At 29.2% G+C, this 18,801-nt stretch overlaps 3 protein-coding genes across 9 annotated transcripts in view; 2 read left to right on the top strand and 1 right to left on the bottom strand.

Annotated features, from left to right (window-relative positions):
* puf (ubiquitinyl hydrolase 1 puf) overlaps positions 1-10,255 on the top strand; it is a 183,010-nt gene extending 172,755 nt beyond the window's left edge. For all 7 annotated transcript variants that reach the window (XM_087158629.1, XM_087158630.1, XM_087158626.1 and 4 more), the window contains 2 exons: positions 6,736-6,910; positions 9,522-10,255. In XM_087158629.1, coding sequence (XP_087014755.1) covers positions 6,736-6,910; positions 9,522-9,688 — 342 coding nt within the window. In that variant the 3' untranslated portion in view covers positions 9,689-10,255. The remainder of the gene's footprint in view (positions 1-6,735; positions 6,911-9,521) is intronic.
* LOC147812715 (uncharacterized) lies at positions 156-5,334 on the top strand. The gene is made up of 2 exons (XM_087158631.1): positions 156-437; positions 3,040-5,334. The coding sequence occupies exons 1-2, from the start codon at positions 278-280 to the stop codon at positions 5,211-5,213; spliced, it is 2,334 nt and encodes a 777-aa protein (XP_087014757.1). The 5' UTR covers positions 156-277; the 3' UTR covers positions 5,214-5,334.
* A 6,736-nt stretch (positions 10,256-16,991) lies between the features above and the next one.
* On the bottom strand, positions 16,992-18,771 carry Sps1 (inactive selenide, water dikinase). Its single transcript, XM_016065862.4, has one exon. It carries the CDS (start codon positions 18,414-18,416, stop codon positions 17,208-17,210), a length of 1,209 nt encoding a protein of 402 aa, XP_015921348.1. The 5' UTR covers positions 18,417-18,771; the 3' UTR covers positions 16,992-17,207.
* Between the last annotated feature and the right edge of the window lie 30 nt (positions 18,772-18,801).

Genomic DNA, 18,801 nt, shown 5'->3' with positions numbered 1-18,801 from the left:
TTTTTTTTGAGCGATTGGTTTCGCGCCATTTTCGGATTGTTGCTAATCCCGTAGAGGATGCGACGTTGCATTGAGTTCTTGTAGAAGGGGTTAAGAAACCGGGTAGAAGCTGCATGGGGTAAGGGAGATAAAAAGAAGAATGGAATGGAATGCAATTCTTTATCGTCCACGGCAAGGTCGAAGGTCATCCATGTAGTTTGATTCATCGTAACTCCTCTTTTTAATATCGGCCTTCTCTGTATTTATTAATATTTTTTTTATATTTACTTTGTAAATAATGGGGAAATGTGTTTTTAACACATTATGGACGAAAGACGAAAGATTCAAAGACTGGCTTTGTTCTTCAGACAATCGTCACAAAGCTAAGTGCCGTCTTTGCAATAAAGAGTTTGATATTGCCGGACAGGGCGAAGGACAAGTGAAGTCTCATATGAAAGGTAAGTGATCGACTTTTTATATTTCTAATAATTTCGTTCATTGGTATAATATTTTTTAATTATATTTCCTCTTCCTCTCCCCCCACCTCGAACGAACAAAAGTGTATCAACCGCGTGTTTTTATGTTTGATGACATTATCGAATTTATAGTTTTATTTTGAATTATCTTGTTTTTTTTTATTTTAAAGAAATTTTGTTAGTGAATAACAATTTTGTTCCTTGTAAAAGTAAGGTGGAATTTTCAGCGAATATGAGCTTTGCTTTATATTGAAAATATAAAAAGAAAGTTTCTAAACAACGAATTTTATACTATCGTTTGCTCTAAAATTGTTTTTCTAATTTCTAACATTTATTCTATACGCATAATTTTTTAAAAAGATATGGGTTAGGGATCAATGAAAGACTGTATGACGTCATCGGAATCCGAAACTAATTTTGACTCGGAATGAACTTGCTTGTCTTGTGTAATAAAATTAAGCGTGTTCTTTAATAAATTGATTTGAGAATACGCATCATTACCTTGGACATGCTCGCGCTTTGTTAATCTTTTAAATAAAAAAGATCGAATTTCTTATTTTTGGCTGTTTTAATTTCAGTAGTACGACAGGACATCGATCAGTTATGTTGTTTGTGAAAACGATCACTTAGCTTATATTTTTTGTGCAAAATATTTTAATAATTCTTTTCTTCATTTTTATTACGCTTATAAATTGGAATTCAGTGGATGTTTTATTATAACTTTGTGTTTTTATTTTATAGCCTGGTTGTTATAGATACGCATTAATTGTTTTTCTGATAGTTTAAAAAAATCCCCGACGTTTTTCGTTCATTTTTCTTATATCCCATTTTCAACATTTCGACTATTATGCGTCGCCGCTTTTCTTATTTTATTCAAGTAAATTAATATCCTTTATCAATGAATAAGAATAAGAACACCAATTTAAATATAAGATGCTTCATTCTTATTATATTAAATATTTAAAGTATTCTATTTGTAACAGGGATGAGAATTTTCCTCTTAATGCCTTTCTATATTGTTTTTACTAGCATTTCTTTATTTTCGGATCGTCAAAATTGTAAAATTCGATTGTGTGGTAATGGACAAAATTAATCCGACGTCTTTTTGGTCGGGAAAAAAAATAAATTCGGCACATGAAATTGAATTTTATTTAAATATGTATTGAAAGATAATACTTCGAAAATAAACTATCAATAAAAATCTCGGAAAAAAAAAAAGAATTTAGATGATTTGAATTCAGATTTCATGGTTCTTGAGGAATGAATTAACAGTTCTTTGCGATCGTAATACACTCAGAAAATGAAATAATCCGAATCCTCCGAAACAGAAATAATCGTTTTTTCTACAGCTCGAGATCATTGTTCTCATTTTTTTTTTTTTTTTTTTTTTTACATAACATTTAGTTACAAAAGACGCTCATCCCGCAAAAAAAAGAAAGAAAGCTAACAAGGAACTGCAGAAAAAAAAATGAACAATTAATGCTAAGAAACTAACAATGAATAACTGCAGAAAAGAACCAAACAACTAAAAAGGATTAAAAAAAAAAAAAAAAAAAAAAACAAGTTAACAATTAACAAAAAAAAGTAACAGTTAATGACAAATATAAAGATAAATTAATCGAATAAAAAAAGCAAAAGGGATAGAATTCATTTTGTACACCACGTGGTAGGGTGTACAAAATGAATGTCAACAGGGTGTGGCCAATTTATGGTCAAACGGGAGAGGGAAATCTGAGGGGGGGGGGCACAAAGCAGTAAAGCACAGCTGTCAGTTTCTCCCAACTTGCATTTCTTTATTTTGTTCATTGGAAATGGAAATGTTTTTACTTTTTTTTTCTATGTTTCTTTTTAAAAGATAAAATATAGTTATTTATTTCAAGAAAAAAAATTTCCAAATAAAAAGAAAATATGACTTTTTTTTTTCTTTCTCGTATCAATAAAAATATCTTTAGGGAGGGGGAAAAAAAAAACGGTCGTATTAAGTGCCGAATTAAGGGTCCCATACTGTATAAAAAAATATTTTTTAAATAACTTTTTTTAATGGCTAAAGAAGTCTTAAAATTTTAACTTGTACCCATAAGAAGTACTCATATTTTTAACTTATAAATCATGAAAAATAGTATTTTCTTTTATATTATATATTTATTATATGTATAGATTTTTGGAAAATAAAATGCTGTAAGTGTAAGATAAGGGAAAATAGATTTTGTCCTGTTTTTTTTTTTTTTTTTTTTTTAAATTTAAATACTTGCCACTAATAAAATAGGTAATTGTATATTATAGCAATAGGATAGCATCATTTTCTTTGGATTGTGAAATTATTGTTCTGTGGATTAACTTAAATGACCCCGGGGTGTACCGTTTTTTATTAGGTCTACTTTAGCTTTGTGCTTTTAATTTATAATTGTTTGTAGTTAATTTTTTTTTTAAATTTTCTATTATCTTATTTTTATTCTATTTCATATTTAAGCCGGTTTACCCGTGAACATAGATTTTAACCCTCTTGCTGCGTAACTTTTTTTTCTTGAAATTTAAAAAAAATTAATTTTAGAATTTAATTAAATTTTAATGCTTCATATTTTAGGAATGAAGCATCAACAACTGTTCAATGCCATGAAGACCAAAGCAATTTCAATGAATGAGTTTAGAAAGGTTGTTCCCTCCACTAAATCCTTAAATTCTGTTGCCTCTTGCTCTACTGCTGCCTCCAGCTCTTTAGAAGATTCTTGGGCTTTGGGGAAAGAAGTTCTTTCATCTGAAATTTTATGGGTTTTGAAAGTTGTCGAAAGCCACTACTCCTACAATTCTTCCAAAGACACTGGAAAATTATTTAGTGCAATGTTTCCAGACAGTTCAATAGCACGTCAATTCGCCTGCAATGAATCTAAGTGCAGATATCTCTGTCATTTTGGACTTGCTCCTCATTTTAGCATGCTACTTCTGAAGTGCATTGATAATGCCAAGTTTTATACATTGCTTTTTGATGAGTCTTTGAACAAAGCGACGCAGCAGAAGCAGTTGGATATACATATCCGCTTTTGGAACTCAGATAAGAACATTGTAGAGACGCAATACTTAACATCAGCATTTCTGGGCCATTCTACAGCAGATGACCTTTTAGCCTGCTTTTATGCATCAGTCAAAAATTTAGACCTGAAGAAATTATTGCAGATTTCTATGGACGGTCCTGCTGTTAATTGGAAGTTTTATAATAGTATTCAAGAAGATTTGTTAAAAGAACATGGTGTTCAATGTATTTCAATAGGAAGCTGTGGGCTTCATATTTTAAATAACGCATTCTACAAAGGTGAATCTGAAACAGAATGGCTCGTTGGTTCCATCCTGAGCTCAATCTTCTATCTTTTTAAAGATTCACCAGCAAGAAAAGAAGATTTTATTAATCAATCAACTGAGAGCAAATTACCACTAAAATTTTGTAACCACCGTTGGCTGGAAAATGCACCTGCAGCTGAAAGAGCAATATTGATTTGGAATGATCTAAAATCTTATGTGAAAAATGTTGAAAGTGGCAAGTTTGGTAAAGTGAAGTGTAAATCCTTTTTAACTTTACAGGAAGCAACAAAAGACAAATTAATTCTTGTTAAGCTGAACTTTTTCTTAAGTGTGTCAGAGCTAGTTTCACCATATTTGAAACTGTATCAAGCAGATCGGCCACTTTTACCATTTTTTGCTGCAGATATTCAGAATTTGGTATTACATAGTGTGCAATTATATAACATTCTGAAGCCAGAATCTATAGAAAACTTAAATTCTCTAGAGAAACTGTGCCATTTTAATTTTTGTGATGAAAAGAATTATGGCTCTCTGACAAAAATCAGTATAGGTTTTAAAGGCGACCAAATTTTAAAACAGCTGTTGGCCTCAAAAGTTATTTCTGACCAGGATCATATGAATATAAAGAAAGATTGCAGAAAGTTTATCACCAAAATGTTGGAAAGTTTACTAGAAAAATGTCCAATAAACTATTCTGTTGTAAGAAATGCTGCTTGCATCAATCCAAAATTAATGTCAGAAAACAAAAGTAAGTGTGTTCTAAAAATGAGAAACATATTAAATTACTTGAGTCAAAAAAAGAAAATTGAGGAAAAAGATTGTGACAAAATTAAACTGCAATTTGTAGACTTTTTAGACAGAATTGTTAAGTGCAATTTAGTAGAATTTAAACGTTTTAATGAAAAAGAAACAAGGCTGGACACATTTTTGCAGAGTTATGTTGGTGATGACAAGAACTTTGCAGAACTGTGGTATGTTATGCAAATAATAATGACATTGTCCCATGGACAAGCGTCTGTTGAGAGAGGATTTTCTGTGAATCGAAATATTGAAGTTGAGAACAGAAAAGGGGATTCATATATAGCACAACGTGTTATTTGTAACTATATAAAACAAGTTGGGGGTATATTAAATGTCCCTATATCTAAAGAACTGCGGGTGTCTGCTGCCAGTGCACGTTCTAAATATCGAAGTTTTTTAGACGATCAAAAAAAATTGCTGAACATCAGTGAAAATAAGAGGAAAAAGGAAGAGGACATTTCATATTTAAAGCAAAAAAAAAGTTTTTTGATGAAAGATTGCGAAGAATCAGAAAAGGAAATAGAACTTCTAACTAATGAAGCAGAAGCTAAGAGAGATATAAATTTGTTCATAAAATCAAATAATTTGAGGAAATCCCTTTCTCAGAAAAAAACAAAAATAGTGGAATTAGAAGCTGAATTATTGAAGAAAACTGCTGAATAAATCTTTTCTGAGTAGTTAAAAAGGAACTAAATTCCCTTTTTATTTATTATGCAGTTCATTTGTGCAATTAAAATTCTTCCATTTTCTGTCTGAAACAAATAAATGTTATGTTTGTATGTGTATATTTGTTTTTTGTTCTTGCTTTACACCATAAATTGATGTCTTATGTTCTGTGTTTTAGGCTTTGTTAGGGGAGCGTGTTGTACCTTGCGACGCTTTTCATATTTAGAATCTGGTTTAATATCTTAAAAAATATTTAAATACATTGTAACATTTACACGTAATAAAATACATTGTAATCCGTAATTAAATACATTGTAATCTATTTTAAAAAAATGCATACACTTTGAAAATAGAATATTGTCAGCCATAGAAGTTAGTTACAAGCTCTGCCAAAGTCTTGTTGTACCTTGGGCCATCTTATATGTACTTAAAACAATTTTGTGCTAAACAATTAAATATGTACTAAAACAATATGTACTAAAACAATTAAAAAAATTTTAAAGGTTATTTTTTTTACATTGTGCTAGTTCTAATTGTTCAGTTTCATACTGTTCTCTAGTATAACTCATAACTTCACCTTAAAATTGTGTAACACTTTATTTGTAAATTTTTAACATAATGTACAGATTAATTATGTAATTTTTACTTCATGAAACACTTTATTTGTATATTTTTAATATCATGCATAGATTAATTATGTTATTTTTATTTTACATCAAGTGCTAATTTTTTTTTTTTAGTCATAAAAAAGTGCTAAAAAAGTCCTAAATTTTTTTTGAAACAATTGAGCAAGAACCCTGATATTGTTTTTTTAGGTGTGGCTAGAGGGTTGTTATGGCTTGTAGTGTCTGAAATGTTACTTATTTTGTCTAATTATTATTTACATTAAAATCCTTATTTACAACTAAAACCTTTCTCACAGTTTCAAAACTTTCATCACTCTTGAATTCTAGCAGGGTTGGGGTTTTGGACGTAAGTTTTACTGTCTTAAAGTGTCCAAAATCTTGAACTTTAGTAAAAGGTAAAAATTCTATAAGTGTAACTATTGCACTCATAATAATTTCTTGTATAAAAAGTATCAAATATTTATTAATATATTTGCTTTACCTTAGTAAAGCAAAATATTATAATATGAAAAAATTTATAAGTTTTCAAGCTCCGTAATTCATTAAACAACAAAAGTGAAAAACTTTAAATATGAATAAATATGCTTTTAATGCTAATAAATTATGTTGTTGCATAAAAATAAATAAGGCAATATTTAAAAAATAATAATAAACTTTTTTAATGAAACAAAAGCTTGTCTACATTCTGTTTATTGTTTAAAAATTAACCTTTTATTTTTCACACTATTTTTTTTAAATTGTGACATAATTTGGACAAAAGGGTTTTGGACAGGACTGTTTAAACTGTGGATGAATCCATTTTGTCCTAAACCTTGCCAACTCTGAATTGTAGTCTTCTGGCATAATTTTATAATTGTATTATTTTAAATGTTTAATTGTTATTTATTTTTCAGGACTTGAGAGCTTTGTGTCTTATCTTCTCTGTGGAGCCACCCAATGAAGTTCCTACCGAATTCATAAAAATCATGAATCGCTTAATTGAAATCTGTGATCAATTCATCAAATGTGAAGATTGTGATAACAATGAATTAAATGTTGTAGATAATGAAAAAATTCAAGACAATAAAGGTAAGGATTCTCTGTGTGTATTTCTATAAAACTAAATTATTTAACTAACTTACTTATTGCAGGTGGTACAGTTTTACTAGGTACCAACTATACTGCTATCGGTACCACTAGTATATTTGGTATCTAACTATAAATATAATGTAATCAAATAATTATCTAAATAAAATTAGATATTTTTTTAAAAAATTAATATTCTCAAGGATTAGTTTAAATTTTAAGAAAATAAACTTTACCGACTTCATACAATTTAACTGAATGAATAAAACTTTTAAGTACAGTTCTAAATTTCATTACCAAATTAGATAACAAAGATTACTATAAGATACCCAATATATTAAATTACTTACCAAGTATACTAGTGGTTCTGATATTAGTATATTTAATATCTAATTATTGTGTAAATTGACACATTCTTGAAACCACATCTTAATTGTGTGGTAATAATATAGTTACTGTGAAAAGTGCTTTTTTCAGCTTCTCGAAAGAGATAAGTACAAGTACTTGAGAAAATTTCTGGATTGTAGTAAATTTTGACTATCATGAGTTAGTTTTGAGCTATGTTGTGCAAAATGATGCTGGATGTAGTTCATCTTTATTTTGATAAGATGAATTGCTAAAAATGTGTTTTGCTTAATCTTATAACATAAAGCCATCAGCAAGAACAAAATAAAATAGTAAATAAATTTGAAATTATTTTATCTGTAATTATTGTAGCTTTAGACACAGACCATACACATGGCTTAAGACATAGACCTAGGCCTGGTCGGTAGGGTGCTGGGCCCATGTCTGAGAGTTCGTGGGTTCGAACCCCGCGGGCCAAAGTAAAGTGTAGTAAAGTGACTGATGCACGTTAAATCTGTCGAGTCGCAAAAGTCCTCTATGTTCCCATAACAAATCAATACCTCTGGAGGTACTAGATTGGAGATCGATCGTTCTCTGATTCAATTCAAAATTACGATCTGTGAACGAATGAATGGATGTATGAATGGGTCCGCCTTATAAACTGGTGTGACGTATGATGTGGCGAAGTCGAATTCTTGGCCATAGATGGCGCCACTGAAAAACAAGAATCGCACGCTCTGCCTTAAATTTGCTCGGTTTCACCAAGCAAACTTGCCGTGTGGCAAGCGGCATTAGAACCAACCAAGACATAGACCAACATCTATGTCTTCCAGTTTATGCATGATTTTAGCATGTTTTCAGTACTAATTTATTGCTTGTTTACTTTTTCTTCACTCTGTATAAAGAATTGTATTTAGAATTGAAAATGACCTTCATAATAAACTTTGTGTCTATCTTGTAACGAATCAAGCTATATTAAGAAACAGTTTTTTTATTTAAAATAAAGCTAATTTATTTAACAAAACATTAATGAACAAAATTAAAGTACCTGTAATGGGGTAGTAATAACCGTGCAAAAAATATATATATAAAATCCCATAACAGGTTAGTATAAACCTCAAAAACTATCTTCTCAAAAATCAACAACTCTCTGATGTTCCATAAAGATCTTGTTATATGTTTCGTTTATTCATGCTTTTGTTAGCCTTATATTTTTTAATGTTTTTAGACTTTATTATCTCAATTTTTTAATATTTTTACTCTTTATTATCTCAATTTTTTAAAAAACATCTAATTACATTCGAATTATTATTTTAATTTTATTAAGTATGAGTTCTGACGTTAGAATCAAATATCATTAAATTTATATAATCAATTTGGTGCTTTTTTCTCGTGATTCATTTTGTTACATTTGTTTAATATTTTTCCAATAATCTTTGATAGAATAAACTGCTAAAAATGTGTTATGCTTAATCTTATAATCTAAAGCCATCGGCAGGAACAAAATATAATAATAAATTTTAAAAAATTGAAATTATTTTATCTTTAATTATTGGGGTTCTAGACATAGACCAACATCTATGTCTTCCAGTTTACGCATGTTTTCTGTACTAATTTGTTGATTGTACACTTTTTCTTCACTCTGAATATAGAATTGTATTTAGAATTAAAAATAAAACATTTCCCTTCAAAATAAACTTGCATACCTGCCAAGTCTCCTGTTTTTTAATGAAGACTCCTGTATTTTGCGACTATCTCCTGTTTACCTGTATATTCTCAAATTTCTACGTACTTGAAGAAAATTTTGGAGATAAAATCTCCGCTGATGGTGCAATAACCAGTACTGCAATATGTTGAGTGTAAATAAATAATTTTTTTAAACAATTATAAATAATTGTTTAAAAAATATTTCTTTAGATTAAGTGTTATATACATATTTTTTACTTCGCTAAATGTAAGTGCTTATATTATTTCCAATTTTGAATTTCTCTTTTTGCTTACATGATGTATCATAACTTTACTCGTAGCCTAAAAAATGTTGCTAGTGAAATCTATGTTACTTTATTTCTCCGTTGGCAGGTGTGACTTTGTATCTATCTCAATTTAAAAAAATTTAAAAAACACCTAATTACATTCAAATTATTATTTTAATTTTATTAAATATGAGATCAGAGACCAGAATCAATTGTCATTAAATTTTTATAATCAATGAAGTGCTTTTGATTCATTTAGTTACATTTGTTTAATATTCTTTATTCTTTCTTCTCAGAGGAAGAAGCAACAACATCAGCAGATGACCAGCGTGCAATAAAACGTCAGAAACTAAATTCTCCCGGAAGTTCGCCTAAAAACGAGGACAACAGCGAGCAGTGGGCTGAATTGCTCTTGAAATCGGCCTCTAAGCTCGTCTCTATCCTCCAAGGTGATGACAGCTGAGATATGTGCGACGTTAGGAACATGAACACTTTCAATTTGAGGCTGAAAACATGTCTTGTATCTGTGATCTCAAGCTATTGCCATTCTGAACACCCCTTATCCCCCCCCCCCAAAAAAAAAACACATTGGGTACTAGCTTGACATTCTGTCCTAAATAGTGAAATGTAATAATAAATAAAGACTCTTTATGGGATTTGAGTCCTATGCCAAAGAACATTGAAACATTGCCAGTAATTACGTGACACTCGAGCTATTGGATTGTAAATTCGTTATTTTAAACTGGCCAATGAGAGGGAAATGTTTTTATTGCGTCTTGGTGATTTGTATAAAATAAAAAAGAGACTACTACTTCTAATGGAGATTATAAAAAAACACTTTCATTTTCAATGTTGAATGTAAGAATATATATTTGTTATTTGTGCATTTTTTTTTTTTAGGGAATTGTTCTAATTTAAAAATTTATATTAATTCTGTCTCTCTTTCAAACACATATTTTGGAAAATTATTTCATTGCATATTGTTTTTAGGTTTATTTTGAGACGAATAAACATGCTGTTTGTTGAAAAATTTTATGTCGATCTATTTTTATGTGTTGCAATTCTGAATTCTTTTAATAAACTTTTTAAAATAATTTATTACTATACTATTAAATATTTTTATTCTAAACATATGTTAATATAATCATCATTATCATCAATGGCTCGACTGCAGAGGGTGGGATTTGGCCTTCTTGATAAGTTTTTTCAATGCTAACCTTTTTCCCGCAACCGTTTCCAGTTTTTACAGGGTGCATAGCGTTTTTAAAAAGTGCTTATTTTTTATTTACGTTTTTTAAAAGCCCTTTCAGGTGCTTTTTTTAATTCGGGGTTTGTAAAAAGTGCTAAATTTTTCTATCTTTTAAATAGAGATATTTTTCTTTGCCTTGTTGATTGTCATTCTAAATTGCAAAAAAATCCATGATATTCATAATTTTCTCTGCAATATTTAACAGAAACTAGTTATTTTATGTAAAGTTTTGGAATTTTATTTTTATGAATTAAGAACATTAAACAATAGGAGAAAAAATAATTATTACTGTGCAGATCCTAAATATGATTTTTTTTTTTTTTTTGGAAAGTGCTAGAAGTACTTAAAAGATGCTTCTTTTTTGTTAAAGAATCTGGCTAAGCACCCTGTTTTAAGACCAAAAGGTCTTTTTCTAGGCCATCTATCCATCTCAAATTCGGCCTGCCTCTTTTTCTTTTGCCAACTGGTCTAGCATTGAAAACTCTTTATGTGATACAGTCTTCATCCATTCTGATAACATGGCCTGCCCATTTTATTCTTTGTTTTTCATTTAATGGAGTTAATAATGTCAGGTTCATTATAAGAGTGATAAAGCTCTAATCGTTAATATAATAGAAAATCTTTATAACCCAAGTCTAAACTTTTCAATGTACAGAGTTTTGTGTTCATAAATTAACCTATGGCAAGATAACAAATTAATAGTAGTAATGTTTCAAAACAATTTTTAAATACTTAAAAAAATATGCATTATTTACAAAAAAAAAATTTTTAATTAAGAGCATTTGAAATAATATCTAACAAATTTATCAATTTTGGTTTGTATTAGAGCTTAATTATAAGTTAACTATAAGTTAATGTGTGCATTATATAGATCTTCTACTTTGTTTTGTACTTTGGCAAGATTATTTTCTAATTGTTAAAATTTCCCCCCATCTTTATCAACATTTTTTTTATATAATTTTACATCTATAAATTTATAATAAAAATATTTAATGTTGACTAATATTATATATTCGTTTATTATATTTTTCAGAATCTGTGCTTTTAAATTTAATTGCAGCTTCTCTAATTCACTGAAATTAATACTGAAAAAAATTTCATTCTCATTTACAATGAAAAATTTTAAAATTAATTTCTTATTGGTTTGAATTAAAATCAACTTAAATGGAATAATTAATAATTTTTTTTTTTTTTTTAAATAAAAATCACTGATCTAACCTATTTAAAATAAGTATGTGAAATTTCGGTTACATTGATTTAATTATTTTCATAAAATTATGTCTTCAGTTAGAAGTATTATTATATTTTAACCTCAAAAATATGTTCAAAAATATTCAATTGTTAATTATATAAGTTTGCAACAGATTATAAAGACTTTTGATTCGAACTGATTCCCAGAAAGCTGAAATTGATTTTATTTCACTTTGGACATCCCAAACAAGAATTATATAAGTGGGCAAACAGATTATGAAGTCAGCTTAACTTTTGAAAATTTTAAAAAAAAACTACATTTTCAGCCCTTTTTTTAGTTTTTGCCACATAACAGCTAAAAAAGTGCAAATTTAACCCTACAAGAATTAAGATGAATAAATGCTATCTGAAATGATATTCTTAAATATTGATTTAGGTTTAGAGGTTTGGACACAATCAGTAATCAAAACTAAGAATTGTTTCGCTTTGCTGAAAAAATTTTGCCCCCACTTTCAAAAGCTATGAACCGTAAATGCCATCCCAATTTTTAAAAAAAAATGCTTGGTATGAATGTATAAAATTCTGCTTTCAGAGAGCTTTACTCATTTTTACACATTAAAACAAGCAAGAAAACAGAAATGATCACAGTTCTTTTTTTCGCATATTGTAAGAGGAATGGGATTGTTTTTCTAATTTTAGTTTATGATTAGCCAAAGTGTTCTAGGAATTGCGGGTGTTAAAAAAGTGTATGTTTTGTTTTATGCTTTATTTTCACATTCAATTAAAGTTTAATAATTTATTTCTAGTTTTCACATAGGCCGGATAAAGCCTATATCATTTAGTGACCAATTTGAATATTTTTTCTGAGTTCTCTAACAAAGCAACAAGAAGTTATGAAAATTGGTTCTTTTCAGGCAATTTAAAATGCTTATTGCTCAGAAAAAATACTAATGAATTACAAGAAAGCTACATCATCAATGTTTTATGCAGTATAGCAAAAAAAAAATAAATAAAAAAACTTTGATAGCAAATTAAGTACAAAAGAAATATAATAGTATTAATAAAATATATCTAATAATATATAAATACAATTAATAATATGCAAATAATTAGAAATATGAAAAAAAAAGGTAACAGCAAAAGAGTTTTTTAACGTTTTTGCCGACTGAGTACTTTTTCTCTTTAATCCAGTGATTTTTTTTTTTTTTAAATAGAATTAAATCTATATCTTTTTAAAGGAATCATCGATGATTATTCTATTGAAATTTACAAAGCATTTTATGAAATTTTTAAAGCTTTAACATTTATTGTTTGAAAATTTCAATCACCAAAATTATGTAAGTACTTACCAATGTAAAATACAGCATTTAATGACTCTAAATATTTTAAAATTTTTTTAGATAACAAATTAAAAACCAAGTAAAAATTTATTTTAAAAAAATTATATTGAATATGGATTCCTTCGCTATGAAAATCCTAAATTTAAAACTTGGTTACACAAACCCTGTTTTTTTTTTTTTTTAACTGGAACATAAATATTTTTAAGGCCAGGCCCGACTTAGCGTAATTGGGGTCCAGGGCAAAAACTTCAGTAATGAAGAACTGAACTTTATGGAGGTATTTTCACCTCATTATAGATAACAAGAAAATTTACTAGAACCTAAAATCCTCCCCCAATGGTCAGACGAAATAGCTTTCGGGCCATTTTATTGATTTTCTGACAGTTCTATGTCTATTATGCCGAATGCAGTTTTCTGATTGTTAACTTTCTCATCTATCTTCCAAAAATTCATATCCTTGCTGACATAAAGGTAATAGTCAGCTAAATTTTCGCAATTAAGCCAGTCAGAAGCCTGTATTTTTGTAAACATATTGAATTTTGCGATAGGTAAATTTGTCCCCATAATTGCGAAGATTTAGTTGAATTCGGCCTTAGAAAGCCATGAAGTTACGAAATATAGATTGTGTTTATTCGATAGATTAATGAAGAAGCTAATATAAAACTGACGGATTTTACACTGAATTGATATTTTGTTAAAAAAAAAATTTCTTTAAAGAAGGATACTTAAAATAAACTTTCTACTTGATTTGGGGTCCCGGGGTAACTGCCCCGTTTGTCCCTACCTTAGTCAGGCTCTGTGTAAGGCATGCACCAAACTCAAATAGCTTTCTTTTGACCACCAAGAGAGCTTTTATGAACACTTGCTATTGTTAGTAGAGATTGTAGCTCTGAGTGGTACTATAAACAATTAAAAATAAAAATGCATATAAGATTAAATATCCAATAAAATGTTAAATGATTAATAAAAATATTTATATAAAAATTGTAGAGCATGATATTTCATTAAAATAAAAATGAATTGGACTCTTATTTCAACATTTTTATACTCATTTGTATGATCATTGATAATTTCCAGAGCAATAATAAAGGAATTATGAATATTAAGTAGAAAGAAAGAGTAAAAAACCATGTGCTCCGCAACTTAGTCCAAAATTTTATTAAAAAATTTATTTCTTTGTAAAAAATACTGTTGAGGGGTACAAAGTGAAATTCATATTTACCTCTAACCTTTCCTATCAAGTTCAAAATCTTATAAATACGGTTCGTTTCCATTAAGAAAAAAGTTTTTCCAAAAAATCTTTTGTTACTACAATTGGCAGAGTTCATTTACATTTTAAAATAATTGCAGAATATTACACATTGAAAATTGGATGAAAAATAACATGCAATAGCATTGAATTAAGTGCACAAACTATAGTAAGTGAATTTCATCCCTCATCTTTTGCCCCAAAAAAATAAGTGGAAAAAAAACCCAATAACATAAACCATAATTATTCTTTAAACTAATTTCAAATGAAAAAATATAACTATAAAATTCTGTAATGCAGAAGTAGTAATAATAAGATTTATTTAAAAATCAAACAAGTAAATTATATATGCACAGCAAAGTATGAATAAAAAAAATTTCTATAAAAGTTATACTCTATAATTTAGTTTCATTATAAAAAAATTATGCATAAAGTAGATGAAATATTTAAGATAGCTAATCTTTTTTTAGCTTAAAAAATATAGGCATACTTTGTAAATGAATATGCTGTACTTTTTTCCATTTCTTACAGCAAACTAGCATTTTTCTTATAAAATCAAAGAATAATTATTGATGATTGACATATAAACTTGATTCTTTACGACCCTCTAAAGCTAAATTATTTTTTTTTTTTTTTTGGTATCCCCATTTTCATATATTTCAGAAGTGGTATTGTAGGAACAAGAAAAATTTCTTTTTTATTTAATAGTTTAATTTTTTCATTAACACATTAAAATATTTGTCTCAAGTTTTTGGAATTCCCATTAGCGATAGTCAGTAATAAGAATAAACCAAGAGTGGCTTTGGATTAATAAAACAGCACCTTTACTGCTTCTCATCTTTTAATTTAATAACACACTTATCAGCTCTTTTTTTTTTCTTTAATTATTATTATTTGCATAGTATAGTATAAATATTCATTAACAAGAGTTTCAAGACTTTTTTAAGATTTCTTTAAAAACTAAAAATCTTTTCAAAAGTTTAAAAAATGCAACATTTTCCCTGCAATACCGAACATATAACAAATTTCCATTTTATAGCCTTTATTTTTTATTAAAAAATATATACTATATAATTAAACTCTTAACTTTGCTGCCCTAATGTACTATTAGTCAATTGCGAGATGAGAAATTCTTTATTTCTATTTTTAAACTCTGATTATGATGTTTTACTCTTTAATAGATCTTTCGGGGAAAATTTAGTTGCTAAAGTGGAAAACACAGTTGTTTAAAGTAATTGCCTTGGCTGGAGCTCCAGGGGTTGAAATAAAGAAAAACTTAGTGCAAAATATTTTTATTAATATCAAATAGCAGGTGAACAAACAGAAATTTGAATAATTACGAGAAGGAAGTAAAAGGAAAGTCTGAGCATCTACTAACTGTTCAGATGGCTCTGTGGTTGCTACAGTTTTTATTTATAAATCATGAATCTTTAAGGTTTAATTTATTTTTGTATGATTTCTAAGATAGAAAAAGTAAAAATAAATTTCAAATCATTTTTGATAAATGACAAGAAGCAATAAGAATATAAAAATAAGGAAACTTAAGAAGAGAAAAAAACTCTGACAACTTGAGATGTTCATCTTCCCTGTTGTTGCATTCCGGTAAGAAAATTTTTTTAGCATAACACTAATAGCAACATTTTCACTGAAAATAAAAGCACTGCAAATTCGAAGAAACATTTAATTTCCTAATACATAACATTGTTCTGTGGTTATGTTTTTAGTAGAATATAAAATGCTTTCAAGTATATTGCACCCTTTATTTAAATTATAAAAATAATGAATTTAATAAAAAAATGAAGCATTATTTTCATCAATCCTACTACCATGAAAATAACATTAAAAATTCTTTTAAATTTCAAAGTAATTTTGTGTATTCAGTATTGCTTATTTTGTGGAAAAGGACAGATTCTTCAACAAATTACCTTCAAATAGAAGATTGTCAGACAAATCTCATTTTCAATGTTTATATTCTTACAATTGAAAATTAAGTTATTATAATACTGATATATATTTTTCCTGAACCGTACATTTGAATTTAACATTTTCTTTTCTCTAACTAATGGTAAGGATATCGTTTACATGAAATTTTGTAAAATGTGATCAGAGTTTTAACCCTTCACTAAGACTGTAATAAATATATTTACCAGTAATATTTAAATTTTCCATGATAAACTATCTTACCACATTTGTACTGTCATATCTGCTACTTACTTCAGAAAAGAAAAATAACAATGAAAAATTGAATTTATAATTAACTTAAGATAATTATTACCATTTCACTTTAAAAATTAATTTAAAAAGATTAATTTTGAGATTGAAAATTGTAAATATTCTTAACTATTTATTAATATGTGCTGTTATATCAGGGGTTTGTCATGGTTTTTCTGAGATACCTATTTTGTGAAAATTATATTAAAAAATCAACACAAAAATATGGACTTTTTGTTTCCTACGGAATACAAAACTAAAATTTTAAGAAAAAGTATTTTGTGAAACTACCGTTTTTCTGAAAGTTGAATTTGTGAAGGTAACGCTAAACGGTAGAAAATTTGGCATGGACAGACCCCTGTATGTGCAATATTTATGGTGGTATTTGATAGACCTGTAAACAAGATCGGCAACAACAATCTTCTTACGCATTGACTTCATGGTCCTTACAAATTATTGATATTATGTAACCACATTTTAGCTATAAATCCCAGATAAAAAAAAATATTGACAGGTAATCTCAATATGTACGAAAATAAAAAACTTTATTAGACACTAATTATTGTAAATTATCAAGTAAATAGTAAAGAAGAATAATTACACACAAAGCGGCATTTATTTTAGTTGTCACAAAGTATTGCTATACAGTAGGACATCCTCTATTCTATTATTAAGATTTAGTAGAATAGAATCATAACTCCATACAGCGCTACCTATTATTACAATTGAATGCAAGAGTTTTTCACCAAAGCTCTCCGTCTTTTTCTTTAGAAGGTACTTCGATCACCCTCGGCCGGTCGATGATCCTAGCGTTGCGATTGCCTTTCTCGACGATGCCGATAATCCAAGCGGAAAAGCCCTCTTGTTTTTCGATTTCTTTGCAGTACGCAGCCGCCTGCTCGCGCGGCAAACAGATTAAAAGACCCCCGGAGGTCTCTACGGAATGTCCTTGCAATAGTTGAAAGGTACTACCACAGGCTTTAGCGATAGCTGCCATTTTCGCAATGACAGGAAGATTATGGATTACAAAAGACACTTCATTTTTTTGGATTTTAGCGAGATTTTGTGCATGACCAAGAAGTCCGAAACCGGTGATGTCCGTCGCTCCGTGGGCGTTGTATTTGTGCATGAGGCGAGAGGCTACTCGATTAAGGCGTGCCATGACGTCAATGGCCCTCTGATATGCTTTTTCGACGTCACTCTTCGTGATTACCAATTTGATTCTGTTCCACCTCTCGGGCACGTCCAACCACTGATAGGCACTCACAGCGATTTGAGTGCCCAGTGGTTTCGTCAAGACTAAAACATCTCCCACCACGGCGTTGTCAGGAACAATGAAATCATTCTGTTGACACACAGAAGAAGCAACCCCACCTATCGTAAGCCAAGGATTGAGAATGGTTTGACCTCCCGTCACATTAGTTCCCGCTTCATTTGCACAATCTTTAAACCCTTTCATCATTATAGGAATGACAACGTCCCTCTCAATGGTGGTCATCTTATTACTGACAGCAAGGAGCATCAACATATTGTCACAATCTGTAACACCCATGGCGTACAAGTCACTGAGAACATTCGCGCACGTGATCCGTCCCATCAAGTAGGGATCATCACAGAGCGGGTAAAAGTAATCGGTTGTCTGTACTAGAGATAAGCCATGCCTCGTAGGAGTGACACTACAGTCCATACCAATGCCGACCCTAGTGACAGGTACTTGCATAAATTGCTCACCGACATCGGAAATGTAACCATCTTGATCTAGCCCCTCCAGGAGCTTATTTAAGGCTTCCTGGGGGACTTTACACCCTCATCCTCGCATCTCTGCAAACTTAGTAAGGCGGAATGAGGCGTCTAAACCATGAGCGACAGGATCAAATTGACTACGAACACACCATGGTGTATTACTAACTTCCAGTTCCACTGATGCTAAGTAGAGTTGTGGAGCATCCATTTGAAAAGGTGCAAAAAAATTCAGATTTATAATAAAATAATTAAATAACAGCTACGATCGCGCAGATCACAAATTTTATTTCTCCTCTTCAAGCCGCTTGCTATACACAGTTATTTATACAGTTATTGAGCCGAAATGGAATAAATGTTTCTCTTTAGCCGGTTACCAAATCCATGAAATTCTGATGCTAATAGCTACGAATTCTATTTATATCTCCATAAAAAAAAATTTACAATTCATTTTACCCATTTCTTAAAAAAAAGAATATTGTTCACGTTAAACTGTACAGGTATGAATGATCATGCTAAAATGATTGTAAAAATAAAAAAAAAATTTGTATCTGGCAATTACTTCGCAGTTCTGGTACTAATCAACAAAACTATGA

The sequence above is a fragment of the Parasteatoda tepidariorum genome, chromosome 3 (genome assembly GCF_982258835.1).
Source record: "Parasteatoda tepidariorum strain Cologne lab strain chromosome 3, Ptep-v5.0, whole genome shotgun sequence".
Classification (NCBI taxonomy): Eukaryota; Metazoa; Arthropoda; class Arachnida; order Araneae; family Theridiidae; genus Parasteatoda; species Parasteatoda tepidariorum.
Note: the sequence above shows the minus strand (reverse complement) of the source record. Positions and strands in the feature narration are given on the sequence as shown.